The sequence below is a fragment of the Desmodus rotundus genome, chromosome 2, assembly GCF_022682495.2.
Source record: "Desmodus rotundus isolate HL8 chromosome 2, HLdesRot8A.1, whole genome shotgun sequence".
NCBI classification, from domain to species: domain Eukaryota; kingdom Metazoa; phylum Chordata; class Mammalia; order Chiroptera; family Phyllostomidae; genus Desmodus; species Desmodus rotundus.
The window spans coordinates 91,566,285-91,586,465 of record NC_071388.1 but is presented as its reverse complement, the minus strand read 5'-3'; the positions used below and the strand labels follow the sequence as shown (position 1 = coordinate 91,586,465).

General features: G+C 37.5%; 1 protein-coding gene across 5 annotated transcripts in view; it reads right to left on the bottom strand.

Moving 5' to 3' along the window:
- Window positions 1-149: 149 nt before the first annotated feature.
- GRAMD1C (GRAM domain containing 1C) overlaps window positions 150-20,181 on the bottom strand; it is a 96,203-nt gene continuing 76,171 nt past the window's right edge. For 4 of the 5 annotated variants that reach the window (XM_024578040.3, XM_053918366.1, XM_053918364.1 and 1 more), the window contains 8 exons: window positions 18,376-18,494; window positions 16,863-17,005; window positions 15,973-16,076; window positions 14,453-14,629; window positions 13,403-13,460; window positions 11,589-11,699; window positions 11,253-11,358; window positions 150-1,766 (listed from right to left, as the gene is read on the bottom strand). In XM_024578040.3, the coding sequence (XP_024433808.2) occupies window positions 1,686-1,766; window positions 11,253-11,358; window positions 11,589-11,699; window positions 13,403-13,460; window positions 14,453-14,629; window positions 15,973-16,076; window positions 16,863-17,005; window positions 18,376-18,494 (899 nt within the window). In that variant the 3' untranslated portion in view covers window positions 150-1,685. The remainder of the gene's footprint in view (window positions 1,767-11,252; window positions 11,359-11,588; window positions 11,700-13,402; window positions 13,461-14,452; window positions 14,630-15,972; window positions 16,077-16,862; window positions 17,006-18,375; window positions 18,495-20,181) is intronic. The other variant, XM_053918365.1, reaches the window with a different exon arrangement.

Here is a 20,181-nt window from a genome sequence, read left to right as displayed (position 1 = left end):
GTTCTAAGATGAGAGTCCTCTTCCGTTTTATTCTTACCCAGAATTTTAAGAGTGTAAGCCCATGTACACGTTTTCTCTACAGTCGACTTTATACTTTTGGGTTTTGGTTTTTCCTTTTTCCCAATCAGAAAAGGAAGAAAAACGACAACTCAGATTTTGGGTTTATTCATATTCAATTTATATAACACTCAAATACGATTAACTGAACTGCATACATATTTAGTCGTAATTTATACAGCAACTTTGGTCATTTTCTTTGAGGTATGTTATGAAGTACAAGTTTTAAAGAAACAACTCAAAAAATACTCAGCTTTTCACTGATAATGTTTGTGAACTTAAGAGAACAAGGTTTCAAGTTATAATTCTGTCACTCTTGCTCACAGCCAGACACTTCATAAAACGACCCAGGTAAGTACACTGGTTCCCCAAAGTTGGTAAGTTAGGATTCACCCAGAGAACCCTTTTCCCTCTAATTTGAGTCAATACTTTCATTCTCTATACTTATCTCAAAAATGACTTTGGCAACCCCATGTGGCTGTGGTGACTCCGAGGAGGTAAAAGAAATTTAAAGGCAATAGTTGCTCAAACAGTAAGAATATATACAAATTATTCTGCACTGTCCTCTTGTTCCAGAGACATCACTTATATTGAGACATACGCCTAAAGCCCTTTTATGAAAGGGCCAGAGCTTGTGTCTGACTTACAACTTTCAGTCAGTGCACTTTTATTGGGCGATAATGTATCCAGAAGTTTTTATTAAAGAGCCAAAGTTTGTGTCTTACAACTTAATGAGTTAAACAAGCCACACAAATAAATAAATGAAGTGATACGCGGCTACTGAAAACTAATTCACAAATTAGACTGCTAAACTGAAGGCGAGCTTAGTTCAAGTATTTATTTGATCACTAAATGCCCAGGTTTTAACCTTATTTTCTGGATTTTAAAACTCAGACCATGTTTCTTCATTTTAAGTGTTGATATCCTACATATTTCCTTTTATGAAATTGACTCTCTAATTCATTTGATGTATGAAGAGGCAAAATAATCTCATCTCTAATCGTTACCTGAAGAAGAAACAACTATTTCTTTCATGAAGATAAAAACATGGCTGAAGAACCTTTCAGATAATTATCATCAGTGTGCAGAGTCAAAAGGTCTACTGAATTTGCATGCTAAACAAGTGAAGACATTATAATATTTACACTATGCAAACCTAGAAATACAATATGCCTGAAAACTGATCCTTCAAAATTCGTAATGAGTTTAGAGGTTTCTTCTTATATTGATTGTCTTTAGCCTCTTGAATGTATCTCAACTGTGAAAGTAGCCAGTTGGACACATACTGATTCAGTGCTAACAGATAAAGCATCAAACTTCAAACCTCACTGTAAAAATGAGGCCAAGTGTCTCATTTTATTTTGTATCCCAGAAATTCAAACCCACAATATAGTCCATGCTCCACTGGAGAAATTCACAGCTTAGAATTATGTATAGCAAGCAAAGGGATGGATTCTTAAGGCCATTGGAGACTAATTATGAAATAAATGTTATAAAAAGAATTCATAAGGTACCAATGAGAAAACATGGAAATGTTCTATGACAATTAAAATCCTTCATCCTTTGGTTTTCTCCTAGATGTTTTCTTTTACTTGCTAGTGTCTCTCCAATCTCAGTCCATAGGATCACTAGTTCTCCACAGCCATGCTGGTCTTGTTTTTGTTTAGAAGATCAAAGGTTCTTTGAAGCATAATGAGTGAGCTCTTCAACTGCAAACAAAATAATTTTCAAAATCGTTTAAATTTTTCTGATTGTTTTTATGCCAAAGTTCATATTTAACATAGTTTTGTTTATACTGATGCCCAAATAAAACACGGAATATAAAACACCTGATTCCTTAGGGTATCTGTCCATATGTTTCCTACAGAGTAGTTCCATTTCTCTAGGATTGCACTTCTTCCTACAATGAACTGCTATGTATTCTACCTCCCATTAGGTCCATAATCAAATTACCCAAAGTGAAAGGCTGGTTTGTTTTCATAATGCTTTATGAAGGTGCAGTGGTCTTACTATCTCCTGAATCACTGAAGTTTCAGTTCCAGGCCTGTACTTGCTATTATGCTCATGTTTGTCTCTACCTTGTAAAATTTACCCGTCCCCACTGTCTCCGTGTTTTTCCCCTAATTATCCAGCCTCTCAACTCCCAAAGCATTACTCCTTACTTTGATACTTTACTGTATACTTTTTAAGTAGTCTTTAACAATACACATGGACATTGGATTTCCCTAAAAATTGTAGGCAACTTGAGAACAAGAATTATGTCTTATTCTTCTTTGTATTCATTCATTCACTCTGTGCTAAGACTAGGTATGCAATGGCGAACTAAGCAGACACTGTCTCTGCCTTCATGGAGCTTACATAATACTAGGCAATACAGAAATAAAACCCATGATCACACACAAATACATAGTTACACTCTGTATTACATTTTTGACTTAAGCAACCAGAGGAGGGTAGTATCATTTTCTAAAGTTAGGTCAACTAGAGGAGAACTGGGTTTGGCTCGGGATGAAACTAGAATTCTGTTTTGGACATGATCAGTTTGGGATGCCTGTTATTAACCAGGTGAAGATGACTATGAAAAGGTCAGGGTAAGGGCAGTGGACTGGTAGTCATGTGGTATCCAAGTTGTGGGAGTGGATGTGATCACCTAATGGAGAAGCAGAGGCAACGGGGAAAGAATCTAACACAGCACCTGGAGCACTGGACTAGGAGGAGCACTGGACTGGGAAGAGGTCAGGTACAGGAGCTGGTTTTAAAACAAAAAGTAGTTTCCTGTTATGCTAAGTGAAAGAAGCCAGTCCTAAAAGATTCATCCCAAACAGGCAAATTTATAGAACTAGAAAGTACATTGGTGGTTGCCAGGAGTGGAGAGAGTGAGGGATGGGAGTGACTGCTAAGGGTTTCTTTTGGGGGTGATGCAAATGTTCTGGAATTAGTGGTGATGGTTGCATAAACGTGTGAATATACTAGTAATCCTTTAAAAGGATGAATTTTATAATATGACAATTATTTCAGAATAAAGCTGGTCTTTTTTTCATGGTTTTAAAGCAAGATTAGATGCATTTCAAGAAAAGAGTGGTCAGCTCTGTCAAAATGCTGACACTGTAAGATGAAAACTAGAAAAAGGTACATTAATGTCACAAGCCAGAGGTCACTGGGGATCTTAGCTCAAGAAACATCAGAGGCAGATGGTAGAGAAGAGAACAAGGTGGGTGCATTGAACAGCGAGGGAGTAGATTAAATATATGCATCAAGTTTTGCTCCCCACTGAAACCTCACGGGAGGATTTTTTTTTTTAAGACCTAAAACACAAACTCAGGTAACACAAAGTGACAAACAGCAAAACAACTCCAGAAACTGGAAAGCAGAGGGATGACTTCGCAGCTGAAAAAACTGAATACTAAGCTAACAGTAGAGGAAGCTGAGAACCAACAAAATTTACCCTGAAGAATCTTCAAAAGCCTCAGGAATTGATGGCCAGGTGTCTCTGGGAGCAGGAACTAAGAGAAAGAGGCTAAAATAAGAAGGACCACATGAATCTTTGGGCACCTGTACAAATGTCTAAAATTTTATCTTCTGGAGAGGATATAAAACAAAGGGTCTCAAAAACTAAGGTACTTAGGAATAAATTTAACCAAGGAGGTAAAAGACCTATAATCAGAAAACTATAGGACACTGAAGAAAGAAATTGAGGAAGATAGAAATAAGTGGAAGCACATACCATGTTCATGGACTGGAAGAATTAATATCACTAAAATCTCCAAACTACCCAAAGCAATCTATAGATTCAATGCAATCCATATTAAAATACCAATGGCATATTTTACAAATCCAGAACAAATATCCCAAAAATTTACATGGAACCAAAAAAAAACCCCCAAATAGCCTCAGCAATCTTGAGAAAGAAGAACAAAATTGGAGGGATCACAATACCTGATTAAAACTACAGCCCTGGCTGGTGTGGCTCAGTGGATTGAGTGTCACCTGAGCCCTGAGCACCAAAGGGTTGCAGTTCAATTCCCAGTCAGAGCACATGCCTGGGTTGCAGTCCATGCCCCCAGTTGGGGGCGTGTGAGAGGCAATCACACATTGATGTTTCTCCCTCTCTTCCTCCCTTCTCCTCTCTCTAAAAATAAATAAATTAAATTTTTAAAAAAGCTATACTATAAGGCCACTGTAATCAAAGCAGCCTGCTACTAGCATAAGAACAGACACGTAAATCGATGGAACAAAATAGAGATCCCAGAAATAAACCCACACCTTTATGGTCAATTAACATTTGACTAAGGAGGTAAGAGCATACAGTGGAGTAAAGATAAGTCTCTTCAGTAAATGGTGTTGGGAGAACTGTACTGGTAATTGCAAAAAATATATAACCAGACCACTAACTTATACCATACACCAGAACAAACAAAAATGGATAAAAGACGTAAATATATCGTGATACCATAAAAACCCTAAAGGAAAACATAAGCAGTAAAATTTCAGTTATCTCCTGTACCAATATTTTGCTAATGTATCTGCTAGGGCAAGGGAAACAAAGGAAAAATAAATGGGACTACATCAAATGATAAAAACTTCTGCACAGCTAAAGAAACCATAGGCACCCTGGCTGGTGTGGCTCAGTGGATTGAATGCTGGCCTACGAACCAAAGGATCATGGGTTCAATTCCCAGTCAGGGTGCATGCCTGGGTTGCAGGCCGGGTCCCCAATTGGGGGCATGCAAGAGGCAACTGATCAATGTATCTCTTACACATCGATGTTTATCTCCCTCCCTTTCTCCCTCCCTTCCCCTCTATCTAAAAATAAATCTTAAAAAAAAAAGAAACCATCAGCAAAATAAAGAGGGAACCCAGTATATGGGAGAGCATATTTGCCAATGATACATCAGACAAGGTTTTAGTCTCTAAAATATATAAAGAACTCATACAAATCAACACCAAGAAGACAAACAATCCAATTAGAAAATGGCCAAAGGACCTGAACAGACACTTCTCCAAGGACACACACACGGCCCATAGACATATGAGAAAATGCTCACCGTCGCTAGCCATCAGAGAGATGCAAATTAAAACCACGATAAGATATCACCTCACACCTGTCAAAATGGCTATCATTAATAAATCAACAAAAAAAAACATGTGCTGGTGAGTATGTGGAGAAAAGGGAACCCTAGTGCACTGTTGGTGGGAATGCAGACTGGTGAGGTCACTATGGAAAATAGTACTGAATTTCCTCAAAAAATTAAATATGGAACTGCTGTTTGACCCAGCAATTTCACTTCAGGGATTATATCCTAAGAATTCCAAAACACCAATTCAAAAGAATATATACACCTGTATGTTCATAGCAGCATTATTTACAATAGCCAAGATCTGGAAATAGCCTAAGTTCCCTTCAGTATATGAGTGGATAAAAAATAAAAAAGCTGTGATACATTTACATAATGGAATACTACGCAGCAGTAAAAAAAAAGAATGAATTCTTACCTTTTGCAATAGCATGGAAGTAACTGGAGACCATTATGTTAAGTGAAATAAACCAGTCAATGAAAGACAAATACCACATGATTTCATAAGTGGAATCTAATGAACAAACTAATGACCAAAATAGAACCAGTGGCTTAGAAACATGGAACAGACTGATAACTCTAAGAGGGGAAGTAGGAGGTGGGGACTGGTTGAAAGAAGGTGAGGGGATTAGTCAAATATATACACATTACCCATGGACATGGACAACAGTGAGGGGATTGACTGTGGGAATGGGGGGCATAATGGATGGGGGGAAAAGGGGGAAAAAGAGGGACAACTATAATACCATAAACAATAAAATATTTAAAAGAAAAAAACCCAGAGGATCTCTGGCTGTGTGGCTTGGGGGATACCAAGACATCAAGGACAACATACCGAAAGCAGGGGGATTACATGGAAACATTGATACTGAGTGTCGAGACCATCCCCATCCCTCTTTCACTCAGCCTCTAAAACGCAGCCAGCCCTTAAATCATGCATATAGGAGACTGGAAGAGTCTTCTCTACAGAAACTGATGGATCCAAGAACCCAAACACCTAAACATACTCAGATCAGGGTTTCTCAACCAATAGCCCAGCCAGCTCTACAGAGTTCAGGGTAGACCAGCCTGACCCCATGTTAAGAGATTCTGAGCCACATAAGCAAACAACCAAGGACTACAGACTCTAAAGAAATTCTCTAACACTAAGGATAGAAATCAGAAAAAGGGAAAGGATTTTGATGAAAAATGAGTATGCAAGAAGAAAAAAATTATTTAACTGTCAGTAATAAGTCAGAAACAGAAAGATTTGGCTTTTTAAAAAGATCATGACCTACTTCAGTCAAGATGGTGGCATAGGCAGACATGGCTTACCACTTTGCCCACATCAAAATTACAACTAAAATATAGAACAACCATCACTCAGGAACAACAGAAATCGAGCTCAATGGAAGTCTGACAACCACGGAATTAAAGAAACCACATCCATCCATACTGGTAGGAGGAGCACCAATGCAAAACAGGCTGGTCCCACACCCACATGGATGAAAATTCAGGGGAGATATCTCAGGAGTGAGGCGTCCCAGCCCAGGATTCCAGTACCAGGAAGATAAGTCCCCACAACTTCTGGCTTCAAAAATCAGACGGGACTGAGTCAGTGGAAGAAACTGCTAGAGCTTTAAGCAGTTCCTCTTAAAGAACCCCCCACACACTCACCTACACAGACTCACTCCCTCTGAGCTCCAGCACGGGGGTAGCAGCTTGAAAGGCACCAGTGGTCTATAGGGAGAAACTGAAGTGTCTGGCATCAAGATGGGCAGAGGCCATTGTACCTTCTCTAAACCCTCCCTCCAAAGAGCCAGCAAGTTGGTACCATGTCTGAGACTCCCTCAGTCTGGCTAACACTGTTTGACCTACCTTGGAGATCCCCAGAGGAGCTCCCACACCCAACTTATGGGCTCACCCAATCTGCTCTTCCATAAGAATGGCTGGTCTTGGATCCTAAATTCTATCAAACAAGCCAACAGCTAGATTCAGTGAGCCCTAGTGGCAGCCAGATTAGAGTCACAGCTTGGCTTCACCTGGGAATCTCCAAGCCCAGCACAAGTAGCAGCCATCTCAGATTGCATTACAGCTCATGCAGGATGCCCCAGGCAAAACACAGGTGGGGCTGACCTTGGCCTGCACCCCCGGGGGAAACCCCAGGGCCAGTGCACCCATTGGATGGCTACAGACCACCACCCTGGCCCTGCACAGCTGATTTTCCACAGATGGCAGAGGCTGGTGATCAGTGGTCACAGCTAGTCCTTGCAGCTGACTGGCCTGGGTATATCCCTCTTATTGATCTGCTAACAGAAACCAAGGCTCAACTACAAGAGGAGCATGTACTCAGACCACACCAAGGGTGCACCTCGAATATCCAGCTTGGGTGATAGGGCAGGCTGTGCCACTGGACCCTACAGAACACAGTACAGTAGGCCACACTACCAAGACATGGAGTCAAAGCAGCTCTACCTAATACATAGAAACAAAAACAGGGAGGCTGCCAAAATAAGGAGACAAAGAAACATGGCCCAAATGGAAGAACAGATCAAAACTCCAGAAAAAGAGCTAAAGAAATGGAGATAAACTATCAGAAGCAGAGTTCAAATCACTGGTTATAAGGATGTTCAAGGAACTTAGTGAGGGCATCAGCAGCATAAAAAAGAGTCAGAAGTGAAGGATACACTAAATGAAGTAAAGAACAATTTTCAGGGAAACAACAATGGAGTGGATGAAGCCAAGAATCAAATCAATGATCTGGAACATAAGGAAGCAAAAAAAAAAAAAAAAAAAAAAAACCCCACCAATCAGAACAACAAGAAGAAAAAAATCCAAAAAATGAAGATAGTGTAAGGAGCCTCTGGGACAACTTCAAGGGGTCCAACATTCACATCACAGGGATGCCAGAAGGAGAAGAGGAAGAGCAAGAAATTGGAAATCTATCTGGAAAAAAAAGTGAAAGAAAGCTTCCCTAATTTGGTGAAGGAAATAGACATGCAAGTCCAGGAAGGACAGAGTCTCAATTATGATGGATGCAAAGAGGCCCACTCCAAGACATATCATAATTAAAAGGCCGAAGGTTAAAGATAAAGAGAGACTCTTAAAAGCAGCAAGAGAAAAGAGGTTAGTTACCAGAGGGTTGCCAGATGGGAGGTGGGAGAGGTAGAATGGGTGAAGAGGTGAGGGGATTAAGAAGTACAAATAGGTAGTTACAGAATAGCCATGGGAAGTAAAGTACAGTATAGGAAATGGAGTAGCCAAACAACTTGTACACGTGACCCATGGACATGAACAATGGTGGGGGGATTGCCTAAAGGAGTGAGGGGTGCTGGGTGGAGGGGGCAAAGGGAGAAAAGTCAAGACAACTGTAATAGCAAAATCAATAAAATATAATTTAAAAAAATCACAATGCCATAAAAAATGAAAATTCAGAGGAAAAATACCTCCTTGAAATTAAAAATTAATTAGCAAAAATTTAAAAACAATAGAAATCTTTTTTTTAATGTAACATTTTCAAATGCATCAGAGTAAGACAATGTTTGTCTATAAATGACAAAACTTAAAGTGACATGTGGTTATAGTTTGGATTATAATATAATTGAGAAAGATTTTGCTTTTTCTGTAAGATATAACATTCCAAGGTTACAATTAGAATTATAAATGAAAGTACATAAGAACTTTGTAGACTCTTGGAGGTTTTTAATCAATAATCTCTAGAATATCTACTTTAATAAAAAATATATATGTATATAAAATAAAAATTAAGATGAGGAAATTGCTGAGAAAGCAGAACAAAAAGGCAAAGAGAGGGAAGCTGGGAAAAAAAAGGTTAAGAAAATTAGACAACCTGTCCAATTAATTGAATTTTAGGGGCTGTAGATAGTGGAAGGTACAAAACAATCAACTATATAAAACAATACTTCCTAGAACGAAAGGGCATGAGTTTCCACATTAAAGGATTAAGAATGATACCATCCTCCAAAATTCTCAATGGTAACACTGGAAGCCAAAAGACAATGGAGCAATGCCTTAACCATTCTAAAGAAACATTATTACCAAGTTAGAATTCTATCCCCACCCTAGCTATTAATCAAAGGGAAGGACAGAATAAAATTTTCAGACAAGTGAAATCTTAAAATATTTACCTCCATACTCTTTCTTAGGAGGCTACTAAAGGATATGCTCCATTAAAAAGAGGAAGTAAATCAAACAAGGAGAAAACATGGGTCAAAGGAAACAGAGGAGTTGGATGACAGCTGAGCACCCACACAGAGGGCCACAGACCTGCCTGGAGCCAGGTAGAGGCTCCACTGACAGAATGCCTGAGGCAAATGAAGATTATAAGAGATTTATACAATAGACAGGATGAAATACTTATAAATAATATTGATAAAACAAATCAACCATAATGAAATTCAGGGATAAGAAAAAGAACAGAAAAGAAGAAGCAGTCATAGTTTATTCTGTGGCACAGCTCAGAATAGCAGACTTGGTCAAAACAAAGCAAACACTAAATCTTGACCTAACCTAAAGTATGACTTCATTTGGGAGAATGGGCAAATAGGAAATGGGGGAAGATGAGACGAAAGGAAAGAAAACAAAATCACTGTGTTCTTTTTACTTCCCTAACAGGAAGTCAAAACATAATGTCTAAAGCTGAAAAATCAAGACATATCAATATATGCTTATGTATAAATGTGAAGGTAAACACCAACAGAATAAACTGAAAGATTGTTGTCTTAGGAAAGAAATGGAGAAGAGACTGCTGGGATTGCTATTTTCTCAACAAATCTTATAGAACAAGTTAACTCTATGTGAAAGAGTGATGTTAGAGAAAATAAACACTTAAAAAAGTGAATGATATATGAAGGACAAACTAGTGACAGCCAGAGTAGGCAACTCTGAAAGAATTTGGCTGAAAGGGAGTACAGATGATGCAGATATGGTGTAGGTTTTTAAATGTAGGAGATAACATAGCACGGTCATGTGCTAATGGTAAAGATCCACTGACTGAGGGAGATTGCAAATGGGAAAGCTAGAAGGGAGATGCATGGAGTCTCCTGCCAACACGTGCTGGGACTTGCCTATCATAGGCTGAGGAATGCATCCAACTGGAGTGGAGAAGACAGGGTGCAGCAATAGGAGGGTCTGTAGACCTGGTTATAGAGGAGAGGGAAAGTCTCTTCTTTCCTTGATGCACACTCATCAGTGGAGAGTGAGGGGGCTACGGAAGGAGATAATGAGGAGGAAAGTGAGAATATGATATACTCCTTGCCGAAGAGTAGGAGAAAATTACTAAAGAACTGTAGATACCGTGCACTTGAAGAGTGCCAAGTTGAAGTTACAACCTTCAGTGCCCCACATGATATACTATGAAATGCTCAATAGTTGAATCTTCTAAAAAACAAACCTACACATGGGAGAAAAGGATGAAAGGAAATAAAATATTAACAGTGATTATGTCTGAATGCTAGAACTATAGGTTTTCTTCTATTCTCTATTTCTTCAATTTTGAACAGTAAGCATATATTTTACAATGGAAATATTACTCATTTTTCAAAGGGAATCCTAACTTTTGGTTCATGGAAGTGGCACATATTGATGATACTATGTTCAAAAGATAATGTTTATAGCAAAACACTGAAGGAACCTAAATGTTCAGTCTTCAGTGGAGATATGGTAAAAATAATTGGGGCATGTTTATGTAGTTGAATTCTATGCAGCTGCTAAAAGAAGAGGAAGCATTTTATATCCTCATATGGAAATATCTCCAACAAAATAATGAACAGTGTATATAGTATCTATCATTTCTATAAAAAGGGTTAAATTAAGCATAAAATTTCATATAGAAGAATCAATAAAAAGAAAGAAGTAGATGTAAGTATGATGATATGGAAACATCTTCAAAATGTATTACTAATTGAAAAAAAAAGATACACAGCGGTGTCTGCGGTATGCTCCTATTTTATAAAAGAAAGCACCAGGGACTACGTGCATAATACGCGTAATACAGAAGCTGGCAAGGCAAGAGTAGTGCCACCAGGAGGGGGTTTCTTCCAATGATGGTATCCGGAATATGTCTCACAGCCAGAGCAGCAACTGATGCAGACTGGAGCGAGAGCGCACAGAGTTGCCTACCTCTTCAAGCATCACAATGGAGTCTCGGAGCACTCCTTTTAAACGATGGGCCTGATCTTTATGCTTTTGACTGTATTCTGCTCTTGACACCATATCAGAGGCTAAACTGAAAGGAAAATACCATATTAAATTTCAGGAAAATAACTCCTAATATTTTATTTCCAGAAATTACCAGTGCTCCATACATTTATAAACAAAACAAAAAATTAAGAAACAAAAAAAAATTATGACTACAGAATACTTTTAGAGACCAAAATCTCTAAAACAGGGGGTAAGTTTTCTTCAACTAGGGAATTACTGAAATAATAACAGGTTGGAGGGGAAAAAAAGACTTACTTCAAAGATTTCTCTTCTTGGAGGTGGAGACGGTAAAAGGACTGAGCAGCATATTCTATCTTTGACAGCTTCAGAAACAGTGTCACATTCAACAAAACTAGCAACAGCAAACTAGGCAGAGCAAATCATACCCGGTTAATCCACTCTTACCTAGACCTGAAGCACTGCTAATGCAGAATATACATGCAAAACCTTCAAAAACGTGCATTATCCAGACCAGCTTTCAATTATTGTTAATATTTAAATCAGTTAACCCTATTATGTAAAATAATTACTTTTAAGTGCTAAGCAGACATTGAGGGAAAAGTTAGAAGGCAAGTAGAGGACAATAAAGTCCTCTAAGCAGGTTGGGACAGTCCCTGACATCTCTCCCCTCTGTTAGGAATCACAGCCAGTGTTGATGTGCGACCCCCAGCTTAGAAATCGACCAGGTAAGCTTTCAGTATCTGTTTTGGGTGATTTTGGCTTAAGCAGTTATAAAACCATAATGCTGTACTTCAAACAGAAAATGAAGATCAATATGGACTAATCTTAGGTAGATCATGATGTACTTGCTATTCCCAGTGGAAGCCAAAAGAAATTTTTAAAAATTACCATTCAGCAAAAATTTCTTATAGTTCTACTTGGACAAAGAAAGTATCAAACACCAAATATACACTAGTGGTGTCATGTACAAAATGTTAAATACTAAATGAACTTTATTGGTTCTCACAGCAGCCTTTCCAGTGAATGAATATATTTCTTATTACACATGTATGCAATATATAGGTGTCATCATATCTAATTTTTTTGTTAAAATATTGACTTGCCCTTAAAAATATACAGTATTCCCTTTATCCAGAAGAGAATGTTTTTAAAAACAAAAACTTATGTAGTAGCAATAAAATCAAATTTATGAACTTATTATGGCACTGAAATGGTTCATAGATGAACATTTCAACATTTGAGTATAAACTTTCTGCAAAGTAAAGCAAAAGACACTGATGATATTCACTATTCAAAACTGCCATAGCAAATCAATTTAACCAGAACATAAAAACCTTTTTATAAAACTCAAAGGCATAACAATCATTTTCTATGTTCTGAAATCTATAATTAGAAAAAACAGCTGATATAAGAACTTCATTCCAAAAAATCCCCAAGTGTATCACCCAGTAGAGACAATTCAATGGAATCTAATGGACCACCCCGACATTCACATATAGCCACGTAGATAATAGTAGTCTGAACATAACTGGCCAAATGGATTACTATAGAATATGAGATTCAGACTAATTGCCCAGCATCTCTCTTTGTGGGATCTTTGATCACTTTCATCAGGATAACCTGGAAGAGTGTTTTGAAATTACGATTCCTGATCCCTACTCAAGACCTACTGACTCAGTGTCTGGACTTGGGGCCAAGAAATCTGCATTTTAGCGAGTCTTACGCACAGGAAAGGGTAAGGACTACTGATCTAATCAAAGAGTAAAATGGCATTACTGGGGTTCACTGCCTACATATATAAATACTCCTTTTAAATTTATGGAACATCCCATAAAATCCTATGATAGAAGAAATAAATCAAATTAGTTTAAAAATAAAAACATTTATTGAATGTGTACTTGGTATTCCCTCAAATTTAATGATTTTTCTGGAAATCATACATCAAAACTATCAGACTGAAGAATATATTGTAAAATTACTGTTTCTGTAAGTTCGAACTGGTCAAATAGTGGTAAGTTCTATACAATAATATACAAATCCATTCAAATCCTTTTGTAAACAGTTAAAAGTAAAAATAAGCTAAATAAGCATTCAAAACCAATACTTACAAAATACTCATCACCACGATAAGGGCGGTATTATAGTTTTCCGCTTCTTTTTTCTTTCCTACAGATAACACACACACACACACACACACACACAAAGGCTGCATTAGAATCAGGAGTGTAATTTTACAACTGGTAAAATTTTAATTTCATTTGAAATAACTAGAAACTTAAGAAATTATTTGTAAGGAAAAAAATGATTTAGGGTGAATTCCTGCACCTTTTTTTGTTTCTTTGTTTCTGATATCCTTAGTAATATGAATCAAATCTACAAAAAGAAAACTTACATCAGCCCTTCAATGTAGCCCTTTGGCCTATATTAAAAATTAATATACTCTAAAATTAAATATGCAATTCAATACATCATGTATGATCTGTAGCCATTTCTTCAAACAATATTTGAGCTAGGATTATGTATAATACTTCCCTCCTGAAAAAAGTCATTGCCACCTGTTCTCTATTGCCCATACTTTTAAATTCCGAAATCAGAGCCATTAAGCTTAAACATATTCACACTAAGAAATGAGCCTCGGAAGAGCATTTTTTAATGTAGAAGGATGTAAAGGTGTTACAGTTTTACAGTTCTGAGAGGGAGGGAATAACAGTTAGTAGAGGCAGGGTGCCTTCAAAATTGAGAATGAGGATAATAAAAGTCAAATTCCATGTCTGCAGTTTTGCTGGACTGGCCCTGAAAGTACGTAAGAATTAAAAACATACAATCATTTTAGTACATTCAGGGGTAGAAATGAAATGTCTGAAAATGCTCAGCAGGAAGTTAATGAGTGGAGTGTCCAGCATCCAAGGACAATGATGGGGACTGGTGACCTGGGGACTTGGTCTAATGAGGCAGCTGCTATTAAGCTCCAAATGACTGTTGCTATGAAAGTATTTGGGTCCAGGGCTGTCAGATCTGAGTTTTTATACAAAAATGTCCAATTTTTAAAATACTTCTATTGACCACATGCCTGACATTTTACAACTGCCAAAGAGACATGTTCTGCTTAATATAAGTAAACTAAAATCTTTCATCTCTGTTTACCAGGTAACAGCTACCTGTAATATCCGCTTTGGCAACTAAACCCCCATCTCCAGAAGAACGCTGAGAAGAAAGTTTAGGAACTGTTTCTGCTGTTCGGTTGAATGTTCGCCTTCTCCTTCGTAGGCCACTAAGTTTTCCAGGGTCTTCAATAGACTGATTTAACATAGATTCTTCTATTAACAAGTCTGATTCTAAAAAGGAAAGAAAAAAATCTTTGGGTAGTGGAGAAACCTCAACTATAAGATACAGGGGGGTTAGTGGTTGTTTTTTGTTCTGTTTGTTTTTTTAAGCTTTGGGAAATTTCTTTAACAGTTACTTAGGTTTCATGGCCTAGATTCAAACCTACTCTTAATGAAAAGTTTTGGAGAGTACAATGATCCCATAATAAGGCTTCATTATTCTAGGAAGAATGAACTATATTAATAAATGATGGGATCATCAGAGTGAATGTGCCATGTGCTATATTAAATATTAATGTAACAATTTAAGTTTTAGAAACAATAGGCTTATCCTGGATCATTAGAAAGATTTCCAAGATAGATTATGGTACTTGATGGTCAATTTCAAAGGAAGGAGTAGCATATAATAGTTCCAATTTACAATAAGGGTTTGCAGAAAAGGAAGCCCTAATAACGAAAATTTGCAAACAACCTAAAAAAAACCTCATTTTTGTCAATTGTTTCAATCTTTTCCTTTACCAGATTTTTTATTAGAAGTTCATTAGCCAGTGGCCAAACTAATTTTTGAGTTTCATTTTCTTTGCTCCTGATTAGGAGTTTAATGACAAAATAACCAAAGAGAGAAAGGCAAGGAAATAAAGTAAATAATCAACAAACTAGAGGATGACAAAGAAATTATGAGAATTGACTGACCACTGGTTTTCTTTAACTAAAATTAATTATGCTCATGTAAGTATATTTTTTCTTGTGTATATTTTAAGGAATATCCAAATAGAACTACTACATTACTTCCCCCAGTCTAGCACCCACCTCCACAGAATTCATACTTGTACAGGACACCATTACTTAGCGGGCCTGTGTAAAACCAGAAACGCTGTGCTGCTAAGGACAGCGTGGGCCCGAGGACTCTCCAGAGATTAGCAAGCACAGGTGCGCCTGTTCGACCCAGCTGCGGAGCCCTCACTGCAGTCAGCTTCCATGGCCTCCTGCAGTCAGGAAGTGTGACACCTCCTGTAGTCTTGGGCAAATCATTTACCCTCATTCTCTGTTTCAGTATTTCTTGTTCAGTAAAATGGAAAAAAAAATAACAGTACCTACCTCACAGGGTTGTAATGAGTTGATATTTATAAAGCACATAGAACAATGTCTGGCTTATAGTAAAAATTATTTAAGGGTTTGTTAGACTAATGAAAGTTAAAAGTTTAAAATTCCAAGTGGGGTAGTTACAACTACTCCAGTTGGAGTCATTCTGACATCATCTACCAGTTTCTTCTATGAATCCAAATGAATAATCAGTCCATTTTGTTAATAAATGGTATCTTTACAAAAATAGATAAATCAAGAAATTTACAAACCAAGCTGTTTGAAATAGTCTTCCAGTGAACTCCAGGAATTCTTCTCAATTAAAGATTTGACAATGGCCCATGGTTGTTTTCTGTATTTCAAATCTGTAGAAATTCTAATAGGGTAAGGATAATATTTATTTAAAGGAGAGGATTTAAGTATATTAATATTGCCATTAAATATAAGATTGTATTCAGTGGAGAGCCGGAAGGATTCAAAGTCATTTAGATTATAAAAGAAAATTTGTTCACTGATAACAACTTCTTTCAAAAATTACTGTGTGCTACTAATAATAATTTCATCAAATTTTCCTTCTAAGTACGTGGGATTTTACTTATTTCCTTTCTCTAGCCCTGACTGTTCTTTACATAGCAGGAAAGGCTCAAAATAAATTCTAAATTTCCTACATGCCTTTAAAAAAAATCTCCAGTGGTCATGAATTCGTTGAAAATCACTACATTAGCTCAGACTGGGCCAAGCATGTGATGATGGCCCATCACTAACTTTAATGCACCAACATTTCTCACTCCCCATTGCAGCAGAGTCATTCACTCCTCACCATGTGCCCCTGAAGAACTCCCAGCCCCCTTGCCATTAGAGAGGGACCAGTGACGCGTTCTAAGCCACTGGACTGTGAGCACAATTCTACAGCTCTCTCTTCCTGTAGCAACAGAAACAACACATAATCTGGGTTGTGTAGCTCCAGGATGTCAAAGCCTTCATTGGCTTGGGCCTTGAGGGAGGAGGCCCATCCCTCTGCTGACCAATGATGGATGTGTAATTTGAAGAAACAATAAAGCTCTGTTGTGTAAAGCTATCACTAACATCTTAGGATTACTACTCTGGTACCAGAGCATAATCTAGCCTATCCTGACTGTAACACTCCTCTACAGTAGCTCACCTCAGCCGGCACTTCTGTTTTGAAGACGGGATGATGTAGTATCTGTTCAGGGTGTAGAAGTAGTCATGGTAGGGGACATCATGCGTCAGCACTTCCGAGTCTACCAAATAAAACTGTGCTTCCCGACTTTCTTTATACAGTGTCTGCCAAAATAAGATTAAACATTTTTGCATGTACATGTTTAATACATCAAATTCCTTGCCAATTTAGAACATATGTATTAGAATTCCTTCTCACATACTACAAAAGACATGAGAAGCCAATGTACAAAGCCTGAAGAGCCTCCACATTGGCCGTGCTATCTACGAATGAGAAGAAAGGACCTGCAGAAATGGTATTTGCTGCCTCTCTGTCATTTCATAGTATAATTATTTTTCTTTCTCTTAGATATGAGGAGGAGAAAGGAACCATATAACCTCTTATGTATATTATTAGTTTATAAAGAATTTTAAATGTTCCTGTTAGAAACAATTCAAAAATCACTTGAATTAAGGACTCCACCCAAAATTCACCAACGTTTAATAAAACCACCCCTCACCAAATAAATGAAGGAAGCAGGCAAACAAACAAAACGCTACTTTTCCTCAACAGGATTTGAAGTGGCTGCTGGGCAAGCCTTGCTCATTGTGATCACGCCCTTTATACCTATGCTCTAAGGTTATCAAAGAAGCTCCAATACCAAAGTGCCAGACTTTTCTTATTTGTCTGAAAATCTTTTGAGAAAAAAAGTTTAAGTCCTTTTTAACACTGACAAACAAAATTACAACAGTGGAATTGGTTCAGATGTTGAGATATTTTGGAATTATTCGCACAACAGAGACACTACACTCCAACGCAAACTGGCCAAGCACAAACTCCCTCTGAGTCAGTGCCACACTGGCACAGAGCAGAGCATTAAATATCTTACCATCTCCTCCCCATGTGTCACAGCAGCCATCTAGTTATTTGACCCAAACCCTTGACATGATTCTGCAAATCAAATTCCCATAGCATTCTTTTTAAAACATTTATTTTTTTAAAAAGGTTCCAACATACACAAGAGTACAAATGAAGTATTATGAACTCTCGTAAGCTCATCAACTAGCTTCACCAACACTAAGTCCCGCCTATCCCTGTTTCATCTGTACCCCATTACCACATCTCCTCCCTCCCCCATGCCCAGCCCCCCTCCTCTGCCTGGCTAGGCTACTTTTAAAAGAAATCCCAGACACCAGTAGAATTTCTTCCATAAACACCTAAGTATCTCTCTCCATAGATTCTTCAGTATGTCTCTTTAAAAGATACTTTAAAACATAGCTCCAATACCATTACACACCCACAAAATAACAGTTCCTTACATCTCATGAATATATGCTTGATACACTTCTTGAGTCTCTTTTAACCTGTAACAGTTTCTCCTCACATTTTTTGACATTTATTTGATGAAATTGTTTTGTAAACTGGCATCTCAGACAGGCATCTTCTCTCTTCCCATGTGCATGGTTGTTCTGAGGTTCTGCCCGGGCAGACGTACCTGCTTCTCAGTAGCAGCAGTGGACTTCCCAGTGAGCGGATTATTAAGAATTATAGTGTAGGTCATGGTTCTCAGTTGATCGCCTCCAGGTTCCACTTTCCAAGGGGTAGATACTACGTCTAATCACAGCAAACATAAAATGAGTCAGTTCTAGAAATCTGAAGGGTATAACTTGAAATGGAATCAAAGAGGTAGTTTTTGAATATTTTAAAATTTTATTTTTGACCATTCCAAAATAAAATTAAGTGTTAGGCACTCTTCTTATATGTGACATATCCCCCATCTCTGATCTATTTACTTCTACATTGTTGTCTATTAATACACTTTTTACTTTCCTTTAGTAGATAAAAGTTGGTTCATCTGTAGGCTTCTTTTTAAAGTCCCCAGTACCTATGAAGAGAAGTAATGGCACTAGCCTTGTCAAACTGAGACAGAACAACACTTCAGCATTCCCATCATTGAGGACAAAACCTTGAAAGACATTTGTGATTATGCAGCAATGTGGTCTTGATCCCAACTTGTAGAGAAATCATGTAATGTTAATGGCTTATCTGCTGAAGTCTTTAAGGAGGGAGTGATAGAATATAAATAACTATATAAGCTATATAGCACAAGCAATAGGATAATCTCTCTATGGCAAGACCTTGGTCAAAAGTCTCTTCTGTTTGCTTAGCAACAACACAGTGAGTAAAGACATATCTGTTCAACACACTGTGAAAAGATATATCTTTAGAACACTGCACTATACAGCAAAGGTCATTTTACAAGCCAAAGACTAAGCAAGTATAGGTAAAAGCATCATGAACTCTATTCAAAGATCTGACTAAATCATCTAATGCTGTTAGCTCAAATGTACTTGGGCAATTAGTATGTCTGGCTGCTACTCATCAAAATACTAAAATATAGGAGCCTTTATCTAACTCATTACCTACTGTCAAAGGAATGATCTACCCAGTTTTTCTCAATTTCTTTCACACAGCTAGGTCTAGCTGAAGCTACCTTTTGAATATCTGGAAAAATCTTACAACTAAATTTAAAAAACATCACACACCATGGAAGGTATCATCCAAAATTTGCTATAAAATGATTATATTGTTTTTGCCCATCTTCCCTACATTTTAGTTTCTTAAGAGTAGGTAAGTGGTAGTAATTCTACCCCTTAATTCTTTTTTTCTCTTTTTTTTTTATTGTTGTTCAAGCACAGTTGTCTCCATTTTCCTGCCACCATCATTTCAAGATGGCATTTTGAGCACATCACTTTTCCTTCCCAAAATCCTAATGAAATGACTATGGAAACATAAAAATAAGGAAAAGTATGATATTTTGATTTATATTAAAAGTATATATTTGGTCTTCCTTTCATTTCTGGCACAGAGCTCCTAAAACTCTTGGAATTTCCTAAGTAAAGAAAACAATAAAGGTGTCTTTTTTTTTTTAAGATTTTGTTGGAAGGGAAGGAGAAAGAGAGGGAGAGAAACATCAATGTGTGGCTGCCTCTCATGCGCCCCAAACTGGGGACCTGGCCCGCAACCCAGCCATGTGCCCTGACTGGGAATTGAACCAGCAACCCTTTGGTTTGCAGGCCCACATTCAATCCACTGAGCTACACCAGCCAGGGCAAGGTGTCTTTTTTTATTATGTCTTTTGTTCAGGACCTCGCCCTATTTATTTCTTCCTTCGTCTGGCTGTTGATTTGTATATTTTAATGTCCTTGATAATAAATTGGTAATCTAGTGAGTAAAAAAAGTGATTTATTTATATGAAAGATATAAAATTCTAAAATACTTTTCAAAGGTTACTTTGATT